Source organism: Malania oleifera, chromosome 9 (assembly GCF_029873635.1).
Source record: "Malania oleifera isolate guangnan ecotype guangnan chromosome 9, ASM2987363v1, whole genome shotgun sequence".
Lineage (NCBI taxonomy): Eukaryota > Viridiplantae > Streptophyta > Magnoliopsida > Santalales > Ximeniaceae > Malania > Malania oleifera.
Genome location: NC_080425.1, coordinates 33,075,600 through 33,092,786, shown reverse-complemented (window position 1 = coordinate 33,092,786; position 17,187 = coordinate 33,075,600). Strand labels below are relative to the sequence as shown.

Sequence of the window (17,187 nt, the reverse complement as noted above, 5' to 3'; positions counted from 1 at the left end):
TCTATAGCTTGCTGTAATTTAGTATATAAATATATAACTAAGATCTTGACAAATAGACTTTAGCAATGCGTTGTTCCTTTTTCAATATGAATTGAGCAGCTTTTATAAAGGACAGAAGTATTCATGATAATATTTTGTTAGCTGAAGAACTTATGTGAGGGTATGACAAGAATGCAAGCTCTCCTAAAATTGTTCTCAAGATTAATTTAATGAATTTTTTTTATACAATGCACTGGAATTTTCTGATTCAGCTTTTTGAAAGCATTGAAACTCCTTCACTTTTATTGGATGGGTTATGAAGTGTATAACCCATAAGTGAGGGGTTTTCTAATAAAGTTAGGAGGTGCCGCCCTTTTTTACCAAAAAAAAAAAAAAAAACACTTTCATTTTTAATTTTAATCAATGGTTTTGTTGTAGGTTTTTCTAGAGGAAATAGGGAAATTAGGCAAGGAGATCCTATTTATCCTTATTTTGTCATGTTGATGGAAGTTTTGTCGAGAATCCTGTTATATTCAGCCTAACATTGTAAGCTGAAGTTTCATTCCAAGTGTAAGAAGATTAATCTGCACAATCTATGCTCTGCTGATGATTTGTTGATTCTAATTCATGGAGATGTTGATTCTGATCTTAGTATTAAACATGCATTACATGTGTTATAGGTCTTGAGAGCAATCCTTCAAAATCTGAAATTTTTTGTTCTGGGTTAGGTGAAGATCTGAAGAAGGATATTTATGTGATTCTTCATATTAGAATATGGATTCTGCCAGCAAAGTACTTAGGTCTGCCATTGATGACTTAAAAAAAAAGAAGGGAAAAGCTGATTGTGAGCAGTTAGCTGAAAGAATTTCAAACAGAACTCACACCTGGACTCATAAATATTGACTTACTCAGGCAGATTACAGCTAATAATGAGTATTTTTGGTTACTTGTCCTCGGCATTTTTTCTCCCTCAAGACTGTTATTTCTGAGTTGGAAAGGAAACTAAAGGCCTTTTTATGGAGAAGCAATGATTGGAAGACTCAAAATTGTAAGATCAAATGGAAAAATGTGCGTAAACCTTTGAATGAGGGTGGACTGGGCATTAAGCTTCTCAAAGAATGGTGTGTAGCCTCTGCTATTAAAATTTTATGGAATATTTGTGCTTCAAAATTTCAAAATCTTTTTTTTTTGGGTGATTTAGATTCACACATACAAACTTAAAAGGAAGAGCACCTGAGCTGCTAAGATTACTCCAGACTATTCTTGGACAAGGAGAAATATTTTAAAGCTGAGAGATCTTGCATACCCTAACATAAATGTTAGCACTGGTAATGGACATGAAACACATCTGTTCCATGACAACTGGCATCACTTTAGACCTCTTATTATGCACTATGGCTTACACTTCCCAGTAGAGTTGGGTATTCTTATCAATGGTTTGCTATCTTCTTTAATGAGAGAGAACTGATGGAGCCTTCTTAGAAGAACTACTGCTAGAACTTCATTAATTGATACTCTAGAGAACTATCAAATTGGTGAAGGGAGGATGAATGCAAATGGCAATTTACAGTCAGGACCTTTCACTTTTCACCCTGCCTAAGAAAGTAGTATTAGAAGTCCTATAAGCCCCCACTGGAGTGTTGTGGTTTAAGCATTATGTCCCAAGGCATGCTTTTGTTCCTTGGCTGGCTATTAAAAATAGATTGAATACTATGAACAGAATAGCTAAATAGGGAATAAATATTGATCTAGCATGTAAAGTTTGTGATCTATGTTCATAATCTAGAGAACACTTGTTCTCTGAATGTTCTGAGATTTTCTTGGCATATCAAAAAGCTAATGAAATGCTGAAGTTTCATATTGACTTGATGAAATGGGAAGATAATATTTGATGACTTTATAGCCATGGGTTCCTCTAAAAGAGAGGAGGTTCAAACACTTATTTGGGCTGCAACAATTTATCATTCATGGAAAGCAAGGAATAAATTGATTTTTGAAGGGAAAGTGTGAAATCTGATATGATTGCTATCCAACTTGCTAGTGATGTCAAAGCAAATATTGGATTATAGAGATATAGATGATATGGTGAGCAGATTTCTTGTGCAGCCTGCTTACTGTTCTGCTGTTGTTGCCTCTTTTGCCAGGTGAAAGCTGATGCTATGGGTTTTCTGAAGCTTCTTCAGCTTGCTTTATAGTCTTCAAGACATCTACTTCATTTTTTTCTGGGGTTTCTATTGCCTTTGTTTCTGGGTTGTTGCTTTCATGAGAAAAGGGGTTTTCTGGACCATTTTGGCAAGAATGTGTGCAGATATCTTACATAGGCTGCTTATTTTATTTATAGGCTGCTTATTTTATTTATTTATTTCTGTTGTGGCTCTTTTTCTAGTTGAAATTTGATGCTGTTGGTTTTCCGAAACTCCGAAGTTGTTTCTGGGTCGAAATTTTCCTGAGAAAAGGCAGTTACTGTGATAGTTATCATCTTCAGTCTGTTTTTCGTCTTGCTGTGGCTCTGTTTTGCTGAGAACTGACAAAATGTTTTGCTATACCTCTAGTTTAATGCCGTACCTAGTTTTTGAACTATTTGGTTATTTGCCATCATCCAGCTTGGTGCTTAGGTGTGCGTACATATACATCCATGATTGAAGAGCTAATGTGAATTGTGAATGATTACTCATATAGGAGATCCCCAAGTTCCAATGATGCATCTTGCTTCCAACAAAAAAAATGAGATTCCATTAAAATCTAATCCAAGAGGAAAAGGCTGTTGGCTAACTCACGAGAGGCCCCAAGATGAATTACTGGCAATGACAGATCAGAAAATATAAATCATATTTCAGTTTGCTTGCTGATTTCCTCAAGAATCAGAAGAATACATGATATGTTACCTAATCAAAATAAATAAATACTAGGTCTTCCAGTACTCTGAAAATTGTGCCAGTTCATTAAATTTTCAGGCTGAAAAAATAAAATAAAAATAATTATAAAAATTACATCATGACAGATACGCCATCTGTAATTTACACTCAAAATCTGCCATTCTCTGTTCTAGCTGCACATGCAAAATTTTCCACTAGATGTGGCTTTTATTTATGCAGACTACCAGCAAGAGTAGAGGTAGCCTCAAGAATTAATCATCATCTGAGTTCTCGAATGTAATTTTTATTGCCTTGGGAGCATTAGCAGAAATTTCTCTGAAATGAGCTCCATAAAGCTTGGACTCCTGCACATAAGACACAGCATTTAATACAAGTACATGGGATAGAGCCATAGTAATGTAAACTTAAAACAATACAATGAAATTAACGGCTGCATGAGAGTCATGATAATGTAACTAAAACAATACAATGAAAACAACTTTTAGAAAAACCAGCCAAGTAAACATGCAAAAGAGGGCACAACAAATGCAATCCTATATTCCCAAGCATAAATAAAATCCAAGTTGGAAAGCCTCAGTTCAAGACGACAGAAAAAAATTGCTGGCATAATTTCATCATGGACCGTGTCAATTCTCCATAAGACACAAGATCCCACCCTAGACTGTGTCAGCAGAGGAAGGTGTAATCTCAAATTTTTTTAATAGAACCTGAATAGACCTAATTTATGGATGCAATTATACAATGCACGCCAGTTAGAAGATGAACACAATACAACATAAACCATTTTTATGAACATGCTATTGGCTTTTAAGGCAATAAGGCTATAGATGGCCATGCAGCCCTTCAAAAAGCAATTTTTCACATTTAAATTCATTGTCATAGATACGAAAGGCATTATTCTGGAAGACATCCCTAAGTGTAAAGGCTTAGATATTACATGCATAGCACCACCATTCCGGTCCTGCAACTACCTCTAGTTTTTCCATATATTTACGTCTATCAGTTTCTCTAAAATGATAAGCAGACAAGCACACACCTTCTTCTTGACATGAGTTCCAAATTTCAGAAGAGCAGCAGGCACAATCTGTCCAGCTTCTCTGAGGACATTCACCAGCTCCCCAGCCAATCCCTGCAGTGATGCAGTCATTATTTTCCAGAAAATGAATAGGACAGGTTACATTATTGAAGGTATCCCAAAATACTTCTAGCTGTACCTTGTTTTCCTGCATGAAGAATGTGTGGGCAACACCCTTCTTGCCAGCACGTCCAGTTCTCCCTATTCTGTGGACATAGTCCTCTGTTGTAAGAGGAAAACTGTAATTTATCACTACTTCAACATCAGGAATATCCAATCCACGAGCAGCAACATCAGTAGCAATCTGCAGAAATATAATATCATCTTCACGCACTATGCTGACAGATTACTAATTGTACTGGAGAGGAACAAAAACAGACATAACAGAGTATGTAAATGTTATCACAGATAAACCAAATACGATTACACTGCTTTTGGATGCTCAGGGGTTGGATTTTGCATTGTTTTGATTTGTATGAAACATATTGTTCAATTTTACACATCCAAATCCAAAGAAATCCACTCCCCCAAATGCAGTGTTATTGCATTTGCTACTCTAGGATGTGTTTTGACTTGGTAACTTGGCCAGGCTAAGCACCCTTATTTTTGGTGCAACAAAGGAATGAGATAGGACTGGCAGAGAGGGAGGGCCTTAGCCCATTTATATAGGTACAAGGCTGGCTAGACCCTCACCATGGGCTAGGCATGGCTAAGCAATAAATGGACTAGACTGCCTTATGTTTTTTTTCCTTTTTCCCTTTTTGGTTATATTGTTCCTTTCATTAAGGATTTTTAGTTTTTTTTAAATGATTAGCATAACCTTTATACATGGCAATTCAAATACGAAATAGGATATCTATCATAGACAATACAACTAGTCAATTGCATGATCCTTAGCCACCAAAACAAATGTACCCTTGAAGAAGAAAACCATCAAATCATTGCTAAATGGCATTGGCAGAAAGCCAAAAGTCATATCTGTAGTACCAAGGTTATCAGAAAGGACAAAGTTAATTGCATACAACTTTCACTTACAAAAACTGATTGACTTGCAGAACGGATGGGAGATAAAAAATCATAAATCATTGAAATCTTTCTTATTTGTGCTATTGACCCAATACAATGACAAATATACAAGAAAATTAGTAGCTTTATTTTGTTATGGAGGCAGACTTTTGATTTCCCTATAGGTTCTTCTATCCATTTTCTAGAGTATCTTTGAGAGAATTTTTTTTCCTAAGCATTATTTTCAGTGAAAAAAATAAAGTTCCATTGTTTTCCTAGTTTTTTTTGGTATAGCATGAGAGAAAAAAAAATTGCTAGAAAAGGAAATTTATTAAGACCGCCATACAGACATAATGGAGAGGGCAAGGCCTCCTGAAAAAACAAAAAGGAGGACAAAATACTCTCAAATCCAAAAAAAAAAAATAGCATGCTGTCCAATCACATTGCAAGTCAACACCGAAATACCCGAAAAACAGCAAAGAAAAACCCCAAAGCAAGGTTAAGAACACAACATTATCTTAAGAAAATGAGAAGTAAATTTATCCCAAAAGATCCTCACATTTCTCCCATCAATTTCAATTTTACACACACAAACAGACAAGAGATAACAGCAATGAGCTTTGCACACCCACTCTGCACGCAACAATATCAGTGGTAAACCCCTCTCTCTCTCTCTCTCTCTCTCTCTCTCTCTCTGGATATTCAGTGACTATCCCAGACCATCTCCCTGCAGCTGTCATACCAAATCTTCTAATTAAGAAGACAGCAACTTTGCCAAAGATAGTGCCACAAACAGCAAGGTTTGGAAGCTGCTAAATTAACCAGTATGGAAGAAAAAAAAAATGGGGAGAAGACTGATTTCGCAAGGAGCCAGTGAGAGATGGCCATTGATAAATGGAAGATGGTTTCAAGGGGTAACTTGGGCTTGCCCAGTCACTGACAAATCTTCTCAATATGAAAGAACGCAATTCCACAGGAGATGTGCCATGAAATGGTGCGGTTTGGAAGCTGATTGTTAACAGAATAGGAAAGAAAAATTTATCCCAAAAGATCCTCTCATCTCTTCCATCAATTTCCATTTTATACATACATGCGCGCATGTGCAGAACCAGGAGGTATCAGGAATGAGATTCTTGGACACAGACTCTGCATACAACAATTTCAGCGGTAAATCTCTCTTTCTCTCTCTCCCTCCCTCTCTCTTCTACAGAATATTCAGTGTAAATCCCAGACAGTCTCCCCACAGCTGCAGTACCAAATATTCTAATTAAGGAATAAGACTGCAATTTTGCCAAAGAACGTGCCACAAAACAGCAAGGTTTGGAAGCTGCTGGATTAACCAGTAAGGAAGAAAGAAATTCTGCAGGAGACAACTAATTTTGCAAGGAAACGATGAGGAATGGACGCCGGTAAATAGCAGACGGTTTCAGGGGGTGACCTAGGCTTCCCCAGTAACCATGACAAATCTTCTCAATATGAAAGAATGCAATATTGCAGGAGAGCATGCCACAAAATGCCGGTTTGAAAGCTGCAGGGTTAACACATAAGAAAGAAGACAGGAATTTTGACTGAAATTTCGCCAGATTGAAAACAGCGGGATGAGTCCCTGGTTCTCGTAGACAACATCACTGGAACTCGATGTTGTCGCAGAAAATGGGAGGAAGCATGAAGGAGGATTAATAGACAGTCAGATTAAATGGAAGAGAATGAAACGTATGGCTGATATTTTTGCGCAAAGAATATGCATGCAAGAAGCTTGTTTCTGTAGCTCCTATATACATATGCATATGCATATATATATATATAATATACTGAGAAGAAAGTGATACAAAAAGGATGAGGCAGTATCATCTAAATTTTAAGGGAAAACAAAAGAAAAGAAAGAAATATAAATATAATGAACAACCAAAAAAAAAAAAAGATACAATAAGAAGATCAGCCAAACAAGGATACTTGTTGACAATAATTATCAACCTGATTAAATGTTTCATCCATAATGAAACTTTCTTGTAGAACTTCGCATTTTAACAAAGGTGGCAATAGCAAGGCAGTATTTGGCAATTTGCAACGCTTGAAGCTAACCAGACATTTGGGTCCAGAATTCAGATTAATGATCCCAACGTGCCAATTCAAAATCAAGCACATTAATTTATATTTTAGTTGATGTACTGTCTCCAAATACAGGCTTCGAGCTTTTAAAATATTTTAGAAGAATTAACTGGGTCGTTATACTGACTTAAGCCTGAAAGAATTGGATTCAGATTTGCAGTCTCTAAAACTAGTCGAGGTTTGGGGCACTGTAATGGTCGGCCTTGCCTGCAGGCTTTATAAAGAACGTGATTATTAAGTATAAATAATAATTATTATCAAAATAAAAGCAGCTAGGAACGAAACTCACATCCATCTACCTTGAGCTATTCTGTAAGTGTTGGGTTTTGGTATGATTTGTACATGTACACTCTTCAATTAGTTTAATTACATCCATTCTTAATGTTTTAAAATCTTTATCATTCCTATATTTGGGCACTGTACATATACAGGTCATATTCTCAGTAAATGATTAGTTTTTGGTTGTCAATGTCTTACCGAATAAGTTTTCCTTGAATATAAAAAATAACCCAAATAATGTGGGATACATTTTTACTCATCCAATTTTTCGGAAGTTTTGAATTTTTATAGGTATGAGCTACATCAGTAAAAAAGAAACATAGTTATGAGCTATGTCAGAGAGATCCATGACAAAACAAACCAAAACACCAACTTATCATCGATGAGTTAAGGTGATGCTCTTTTTTTCTTGTGTGGATAAAAAAGTATGGGCTACATCAGTAAAAAAGAAACATAGATATAAGCTGTCGTTGAGATCTATGATCAAAACAAACCAAAAAATCAATCATATCATCCATGTGTTAAGGTGTTGCTATTGTGTGTGTGCTGATAGCTACAAAGGATTTTGAAAATTGAAAACACCACAGCAACAAAGAAATGCTGCTAGAGAATGACGAGGATTAACGTCCAACACAAAATAACCACAATTCAACCTTTCCTAAACAAATATATAGATGCCTTTTAGAGGCTTACTATGCTTGTGGAACAAGAAAATTAATTTTAGAAACCTAAATAAACTAAAATACTAGCTTCTTAAATAAGCATACTGTAGAATCTGAAGGAATTTACCTAAATAAATTAATTGAAATAAATAAAATTAAAAATTAAAAAATATTAAAAAAATATAATTGGTCTTGCTTGCACAATGCATCATTCTCCCCATTCAGAAAAATTTAACCTCAAATTTAAAAAAGACAAAAACTGTGAGTAAACATGGAGACTAATGCAATTTGCTGGCTTAAAAAAAATCAGTGTATAATGACAAAGCCATTGGATGTACAGATGAAAAAATTATTGAGAATGATAAAGTCTAGTTGGGGCTTGGAGACCAATTTCTATGCATACCCAATTTCATCATGTGACTTGAATTTCAATACAAAATTTCTGCAATGAACTACCACCTCCACTGTAAGCTCAAAGGGAAGCCTCTCTTCACGTTCACACCTTTTTGACAAATTCAATTGGGATTAAATATGGATATGAGACTGCAAAGCATGCTATCAAGTTTGTTCATCCTATCATCAAACTTGTTCGATTAAGAAGTGAAGGAAAGAACCATTTTTCCCTGTAATGTTCCTTTTATATTTTTCAAATGTGACATCGAGCTTGTTTAGATACTGGTTGAAGGCTCAAATCTGCTTTGACTGAATTGGTTTTACAAGTCACTTCTTCAAACAGACTTAGGCCTAGTGTTAGGGAGTGACAATGTAATGGGGAAAAGGGGGAGAGAGATACTGCTATAATTGTATTCTCCAAGGATTTAGAATGAATATATGATTATGTGTTTTAACGTTTGTATGCTTATTCTCTTGGATTTGAATAATACAAGTAGTCCTTTTCATTATGGCACTTTGTTGCCTTGGATTGTGATATCCTGGTATCCTAATTATTATAGCCTTATTTCGTGTACTTGAATACATTGCTCGTGTGATATCATATTGTTCCTTGTTTTTCTTGTGTATTGAGACTCACCGGGTGCTCGTGCTTGCAGGCTTGAACATGTGAGATTTGGCTGACTGGTCGAGGGAGAGCTCTCAACGAGTGCCACACGGCCCTTACTTGAGTTTCATTTTGGGGGTCCGTGACAGTTGGTACCAGAGCACAGTATGTGCGAGCACCATGAGTGGTAATATGAGAATCAAGTCGGGAAAAGTGGAGCGCACAGAGGCGCTTAAGACAAAACTTGTAACCTTGAAGACAACGTGTTGTGAACTCCAAGGGTTGGTGGCAACATTGATAAAGGAGAAAGGCGTGTCAACAGAGTTTGAGGCCGCTGAAGAAAACCTTAGAGAAAATCTCTATGGGGTATCAAAATTTGTAGAGAAGAGGAACATGAAAAATTCATTCCACGTGTGAAATCCTTGGAGAAAAGGCCAAGAGAGCTTGAGGCCTTCCAAATGAGTATCGAGCAGTCGGAAGCCTTTGAGAGTAGGCTGGAACATATTGAGGGCATATTGTCATCTCTTTCGTCCCAACGGGGAGAGCCAATAGAGCTTGAGGCCTCCTTACGGGAGCTAACGGATAATTTTGATTTCCTTGCAGAAGATGTTAAAGAATCCATTACTGCTTTGAAGAAAGATTTGAAGGAGATGGGCAATGTCCAAAGTGTTGTGGACCAGGTTCAGTGAGATTTACAAGAGATGACAGTGAAAGTGAATGCAGTGGCACAGATAGCCCGGACGCCGATTCCAGATCCGAGTGAGGGTTTTCGATTGAAGGTACCGGAGCCTAAAAGTTTTGGGAGTACCCGAGATGCAAAGGAACTGGATAATTTCTTCTTTGATATAGAGCACTACTTCATGTGCTCACGAGAGGATCTAGAAGTGAACCGGGTAAATTTGGCAACTGTATACCTAGTTAGGGATGCCAAATTGTAGCGGAAAACTAAATGGAATGATATTCAACACAATACATGCGTCATTAACACTTGGTAGGGGTTGAAACAGGCGTTGAAGTCCCAATTCTAACTGAAAAATGTGGGGTACATAGCACGGTGCAAAGTAATGAAGTTACAACAAACCGGCTCAATAAGGAGTTATGTATGAGAATATCAGGCCTTGATGTTGGACATCATAGACATGATCGAATCGGATAGACTAGTTCATTTTCTTCGGGATTTGAAGACATGGCCAAAGAATGAACTGCGTCGGCAAGGTGCTAGTGATCTCTCTTCCGCCCTCGCTGCTGCTGAATGGTTGGATGATTTTTTCGAAAAATTCTGGTAAGCGAAATTTCCCCACATCCACCAATAATAATTCCAGGCTCAATAAAGTGTATAAGCCCACAAATGGGGGAAGAGACAGGGAGACTAATAGTTCTTGGAAGGATAAAAGAGTGCCCATGAATAGGGAGTGGAGGGGCGGACGAATAGGTGGTGGAGAGCATCGGGTGCCGATCTCATGTTTTCTTTGCATGGGACCGCATCGAGTGGCAGAGTGCCCTAAACGAAAGGCTTTGAATGCTCTAACGGCCCTTCGAAGGGAAACTGAAACCCCAACAGCAACCCTCGAATATGGTGGGGGCATTGAGATTTTTGGGGGCATTAGAGCGTCAAGTAGTGACCAACAAGTCTCAAGATAAGGGTTTAATGTATGTTTATCTACTTTTGAACGGAAAGAAAATCAAGGCCATGATTGATACAGGGGCCACACATAATTTCATTGCTAATTCAGAAGCCCAACGGTTAGAATTACAAGTAGATAAGGATGTGGGGAAGTTAAAAGCAGCAAATTCTCAAGCGTTAACCACAGTGGGAGTGGCACCTAAAGTAGCCTGCCAAATGGGGTCGTGGTCTGGAACAATTGATTTCACTGTGGCACCCCTCAATGACTTTGATGCAGTATTGGGGATGGATTTTCTTAAAGTGACACGCTCAATGCAGATCCCAGCTGCGGATTGTCTTGTGATAATGGGAGATATACCTTGTACGGTCCCTGCAACTTACAACAATTTCGATGAAAGAAAGTTGCTTTCAGCCCTCCAATTCAAGAAGGGAGTAAAAAGAGGAGAACCTTCTTTCGTAGTTCTACCAGTATTTTCAGAAAATGAAGAGAAAGGAGAATATCCAGTTGAAATTAAGGAAGTTTTAGAAGAATTCAGAGAGGTAATCCCAGAACAGCTACCTAGGGTTTTCCCACCTCGACGACAGATTGACCACGAAATCGAGCTTTTGCCGGGGGTAAAACCATTAGCATGTGCCCCTTGTCGAATGGCACCGCCTGAGTTAGCTGAATTTAGAAGGCAACTAAATGACCTAATTGCAGCAGGATTCATCCGCCCATCAAAAACACCTTTTTGGGCCCCAATGTTATTCCAGAAGAAATAAAATGGTAGTTTGCATTTGTGTGTAGATTATCGAACTCTTAATAAGGTGACGGTTCACAACAAGTATCCCATTCCACTAATTGCCGATATTTTTGACCAGTTAAATACAGGTAAATATTTCACTAAACTAGACTTGAGATCGGGATATCATCAAGTGCGCATTATAGAGGGAGATGAACCTAAGACCACTTGTCATCCGGTATGGAGCATTTGAATTCCTTGTCATGCCTTTTGGGCTAACAAATGCACCGGCTACCTTTTGTTCTTTAATGAATCAGGTTTTTCAGGACTACCTTGATCAATTTGTGGTCGTTTACCTTGATGACATAATGGTTTTCAGCGCATCCTTAGAAGAGCATAAAGATCACCTTCGGAAGGTTTTTCAAAAACTCCGAGAAAATCAGTTATATGTAAAAGGGGCACAAGATCTCTTACAATCTTTTCCTTTAATTCAACAAATGCTGATTGGCATTCTTCTGACCACCCTCATGGTGCCCCCTTCCTCAATAAATTTGTTAACAACACAACTCTTCTAGAGTACCCCTCTATAAACTTTCGATTGTAGTTGGCTAGGCCAAAGAAGGATCGTAGTTCTTTAAAGGATGTAGGTGCTCGCCATTCATTGATAGTTTGTACTTTTGCTGAATCCATCATTATCTGACCCTCTTCAATGATATGACCCAAGAATTTATTACAATTTTGAGCGAAAGCACACTTCTCCCCTTTTACATATAACTGATTTTCTCATAATTTTTGAAAAACCTTCCGAAGGTGATCTTTATGCTCTTCTAAGGATGCTCAAAAAATCATTATGTCATCAAGGTAAACGACCACAAATTGATCAAGGTAGTCTCGAAAAACCAGATTCATTAAAGAATAAAAGGTAATCGGTGCATTTGTTAGCCCAAAAGACATGACAAGGAATTCAAATGCTCCATACCGGGTGACACAAGTGGTCTTAGGTTCATCTCTCTCTACAATGCGCACTTGATGATATCCCGATCTCAAGTCTAGTTTAGTGAAATATTTAGCTGTATTTAACTAATCAAAAATATCGGCAATCAGTGGAATGGAATACTTGTTGCGAACTGTCACCTTATTAAGAGCTCGATAATCTACACACAAATGCAAACTGCCATCTTATTTCTTCTAGAATAACACTGGGGCCCCAAAAGGTGTTTTTGATGGGCAAATGAATCCTGCTGCAATTAGGTCATTTAGTTGCCTTCTAAGTTCAGCTAACTCAGACGGCGCCATTCGACAAGGGGCACGTGCTGGCGATTTTACCCCCTACAAAAGCTCAATTTCGTGGTCAATCTGTCGTTGAGGTGGTAAAATCCTAGGTAGCTGTTCTGGGATTACCTCTCTGAACTCTTCTAAAGCTTCCTTAATTTCAACTGGATATTCTCCTTTCTCTTCATTTTCTGAAACTACTGGTAGAACTACGAAAGAAGGTTCTCCTCTTTTTACTCCCTTCTTGAATTGGAGGGCTGAAAGCAACTTTCTCTCATCAAAATTATTGTAGGCTGCGAGGACTGTACAAGGTGTATCTCCCATTATCACAAGACAATCCGCAGCTGGGATCGGCATCGAGCGTGTCACTTTAAGAAAATTCATCCCCAATACTACATCAAAGTCATCGAAGGGTGCCACGGTGAAATTAATTGTTCCAGACCACGACCCCATTTGGCAGGCTACTTTAGGTGTCACTCCCACAGTGGTTAACGCTTGAGAATTCACTGCTTTTAACTTCACCACATCCTTATCTACTTGTAATTCTAACCGTTGGGCTTCTGAATCAGCAATGAAATTATAGGTGACCACTTTATCAATCATGGCCTTGATTTTCTTTCCGTTCAAAAGTAGATAAACATACATTAAACCCTTATCCTGAGACTTGTTGGTCACTACTTGGCGCTCTAATGCCCCCAAAAATCTCAATGCCCCCACCATATTCTGTTGTTCTTCTGGGGTTGCCATTGGGGTTTCAGTTTCCTCTCAAAGGGCCCTTAGAGCATTCAAAGCCTTTCGTTCAGGGCACTCCGCCACTCGATGCGGTCCCATGCAAAGAAAACATGAGATCTGCACCTGATGCTCTCCACCACCTGTTCGTCCGCCCACCACTCCCTATTCATGGGCGTTCTTTTATCCTTCCAAGAACTATTAGTCTCCCTATCACTTCCCCCATTTGTAGGCTTATACACTTTATTGGAACTGGAATCATTATTGGCGGATGTGGGGAAATTTCGCTTCCCAGAATTTTCCAAAAAAATCATCCAACCGTTCAGCAGCAGCGAGGGCGGAAGAGAGATCACTAGCACCTTGCTGGCGCAGTTCATTTTTGGCCATGTCTTCAAACCCCGAAGAAAATGAAAGTCTATCTAATTCGGTCATGTCTATGATGTCCAGCATCAAGGCTTGATATTCTCGTACGTAACTCCTTATTGAGCCGGTTTGTTGCAACTTCATTACTTTGCACCATGCTATGTACTCCACATTTTTCGGTTAGAACTGGGACTTCAACGCCTATTTCAACCCCTCCCAAGTGTTAATGACGCACTTATTGTGTTGAATATCATTCCATTTAGTTCTCCACTACAATTTGGCATCCCCAACCAAGTATACGGTTGCCATATTTACCCGGTTCACTTCTAGATCCTCTCGTGAGCACATGAAGTAGTGCTCCATATCAAAGAAGAAATTATCCAGTTTCTTTGCATCTCGGGTACTCCCAAAACTTTTAGGTTTCGGTACCTTCAATCGAAAACCCTCACTTGGATCTGCAATCGGTCTTCGGGCTATCTGTGCTACTGCATTTACTTTCACTGTCATCTCTTGTAAATCCCTCTCAACCTGGTCCACAGCACTTTGGACATTGCCCATCTCCTTCAAATCTTCCTTCAAAGCAGTAATGGATTCCTTAACATCTTTTGTAAGAAAATCAAAATTATCCGTTAGCTCCCGTAAGGAGGCCTCAAGCTCTATTGGCTCTCCCCGTTGGGACGAAAGAGATGACAATATGCCCTCAATATGTTCCAGCCTACTCTCAAAGGCTTCCAACTGCTCGATACTCCTCTAGAAGGCCTCAAGCTCTCTTAGCCTTTTCTCTAGGGATTTCACACGTGGAATGAATTTTTCATGTTCCTCAAGTCTCTCTACAAATTTTGATACCCCATAGAGATTTTCTCTAAGGTTTTCTTCAACGGCCTCAAACTTTGTTGGCACGCCTTTCTCCTTTATCAATGTTGCCACCAACCCTTGGAGTTCACAACACGTCGTCTCCAAGGTTACAAGTTTTGTCTCAAAGCGCCTTTGTGCGTCCCACTTTTCCCGACTTGTTTCTCATATTACCACTCATGGTGCTCACACACACTGTGCTCTAATACCAATTGTCACGGACCCCCAAAATGGGACTCAAGTAAGGGTCGTGTGGCACTCGTTGAAAGCTCTCCCTCGACCAGTCAGCCAAATCTCACACGTTCAAGCCTGCAAGCACGAGCACCCGGTGAGTCTCAATACTCAAGAAAAACAAGGAACAATATGATATCACACGAGCAATGTATTCAAGTACACAAAATAAGGCTAGATGTTAGGGAGTGACAATGTAATGGGTAAAAGGGGGAGAGAGAGATACTGCTATAACTGTATTCTCCAGGGATTTAGAATGAATATATGATTATGTGTGTTAACGTTTGTATGGTTATTCTCTTGGATTTGAATAATACAAGTAGTCCTTTTCATTATGGTGTTTTGTTGCCTTGGATTGTGATATCCCTAATTGTTATAGTGTCACGGACCCCCAAAATGGGACTCAAGTAAGGGTCGTGTGGCACTCGTTGATAGCTCTCCCTCGACAAGTCAGTCAAATCTCACATGTTTAAGCCTGTAAGCACGAGCACCCGATGAGTCTCAATACTCAAGAAAAACAAGGAACAATATAATATCACACGAGCAATGTATTCAAGTACACCAAATAAGGCTATAACAATCGGGGATATCACAATCCAAGGCAACAAAACACCATAATGAAAAGAACTACTTGTATTATTCAAATCCAAGAGAATAACCATACAAACATTAACACACATAATCATATATTCATTCTAGATCCCTAGAGAATACAATTATAGCAATATCTCTCTCCCCCTTTTCTCCATTACATTGTCACTCCCTAACATCCTCCCCCCCTCATTTTATCAGCGTCCTCGTCGATGTGTTGTAGAAGGCCTTCTCACTCTGCTAATGTTGAAGTTGATGTCGTTGTCTTCGAATTTATGAAATCTTCAATCTTTTGTATGGCATGCTGAAGGTTTTCTGCCTTTTCCCAAGTATTCTCTTCTTCCATCCCCATCCACTAAACTAGATATTGTTGTTGACGACCTTCGGCATTGACGACTATGTCTGCAATGATCTCCTGAACATCTTTATTTACAGGCTACGTTCTGGAGATTGCTGATCTCCTTATCTTTTGTCGTTGCAGATCTCCTTCATCTGTGTGGAATGGCTTTAATTTGCTTACCACCCGCAGACAGATGGTCAGACGGAACATTTTAATGGGATGCTAGAAGAATACTTGTGACATTTTGTTAACTCTAATCAGAAGAATTGGGTTACTTTACTGGACATGGCACAATTCTGTTTTAACTCTATGAAATCTTCTGCGACTAATAAAAGCCCTTTCGAGATTGTGATAGGTCAACAACCGACTATCCCGCATACTCTGGATGGTCCATACAAAGGAAATTGCCCAAAAGCATACCAATTCATAAAGAATTGGTTGCAAAACATCGAAGCCACCCAAGCTCAGTTAGAAAAAGCATCGAAGCGCATGAAGAAATGGGTTGACAAAGGGAGACGACGACAACAATTTGAAACTAGAGATTTGGTTCTTATAAAAGTGCCGCCAAAGACATTTTGATTTCTTCGCAGCAAGGATAAAAGGCCTTTACGCCGTTACGAAGGTCAAATCAGAGTGATCGAGAAGGTGGGACATGCATCTTATCGGCTTGAACAACCAGAGTGGATGAAAAGCCACAGAAGACCAGTCCATCCCGTGTTTCATGTAAGCAATTTAAAGTCATTCCACACAGATGAAGCAGATCCGCACCAACAAAAAATAAGGAGATCAGCAATCTCCAGAAGGCAGCCTGTAAACAAAGATGTTCAGGAGATCATTGCAGACGGAGTCGTCAATGCCGAAGGTCGTCAACAACAACAATGTCTAGTTCAGTGGATGGGGCTGGGGGAAGAAGAGTATAGTTGGGAAAAGGCAGAAAACCTTCAACATGCCATACAAAAGATTGAAGATTTCATAAATTCGAAGACAACGACATCAGTTTCAACATCAGCAGAGTAAGAAGGCCTTCTACAACACATCGACGAGGACGTCGATAAAATGAGTAGGGGAGGATGTTAGGGAGTAACAATGTAACGGGGAAAAGGGGGAGAGAGATACTGCTATAATTGTATTCTCCAGGAATTTAGAATGAATATATGATTATGTGTGTTAACGTTTGTATGGTTATTCTCTTGAATTTGAATAATACAAGTAGTCCTTTTCATTATGGTGTTTTGTTGCCTTGGATTGTGATATCCCTGATTGTTATAGCCTTATGTCGTGTACTTGAATACATTGCTCGTGTGATATCATATTGTTCCTTGTTTTTCTTGAGTATTGAGACTCACCAAGTGCTTGTGCTTGCAGGCTTGAATGTGTGAGATTTTATTGACTTGTCGAGAGAGAGCTCTCAACGAGTGCCACACGGCCCTTACTTGAGTCCCATTTTGGGGGTCCGTGACACCTAGCTTCTTCCTTGATCA

At 38.8% G+C, this 17,187-nt stretch overlaps 1 protein-coding gene across 1 annotated transcript in view; it reads right to left on the bottom strand.

Annotated features, from left to right (window-relative positions):
- Positions 1-2,789: 2,789 nt before the first annotated feature.
- LOC131164520 (DEAD-box ATP-dependent RNA helicase 5) overlaps positions 2,790-17,187 on the bottom strand; it is a 51,837-nt gene continuing 37,439 nt past the window's right edge. The window contains exons 11-13 of the mRNA XM_058121781.1: positions 4,070-4,234; positions 3,892-3,984; positions 2,790-3,199 (exon numbers count right to left, since the gene is read on the bottom strand). Of these exons, the coding sequence (XP_057977764.1) occupies positions 3,107-3,199; positions 3,892-3,984; positions 4,070-4,234 (351 nt within the window). The 3' untranslated portion in view covers positions 2,790-3,106. The remainder of the gene's footprint in view (positions 3,200-3,891; positions 3,985-4,069; positions 4,235-17,187) is intronic.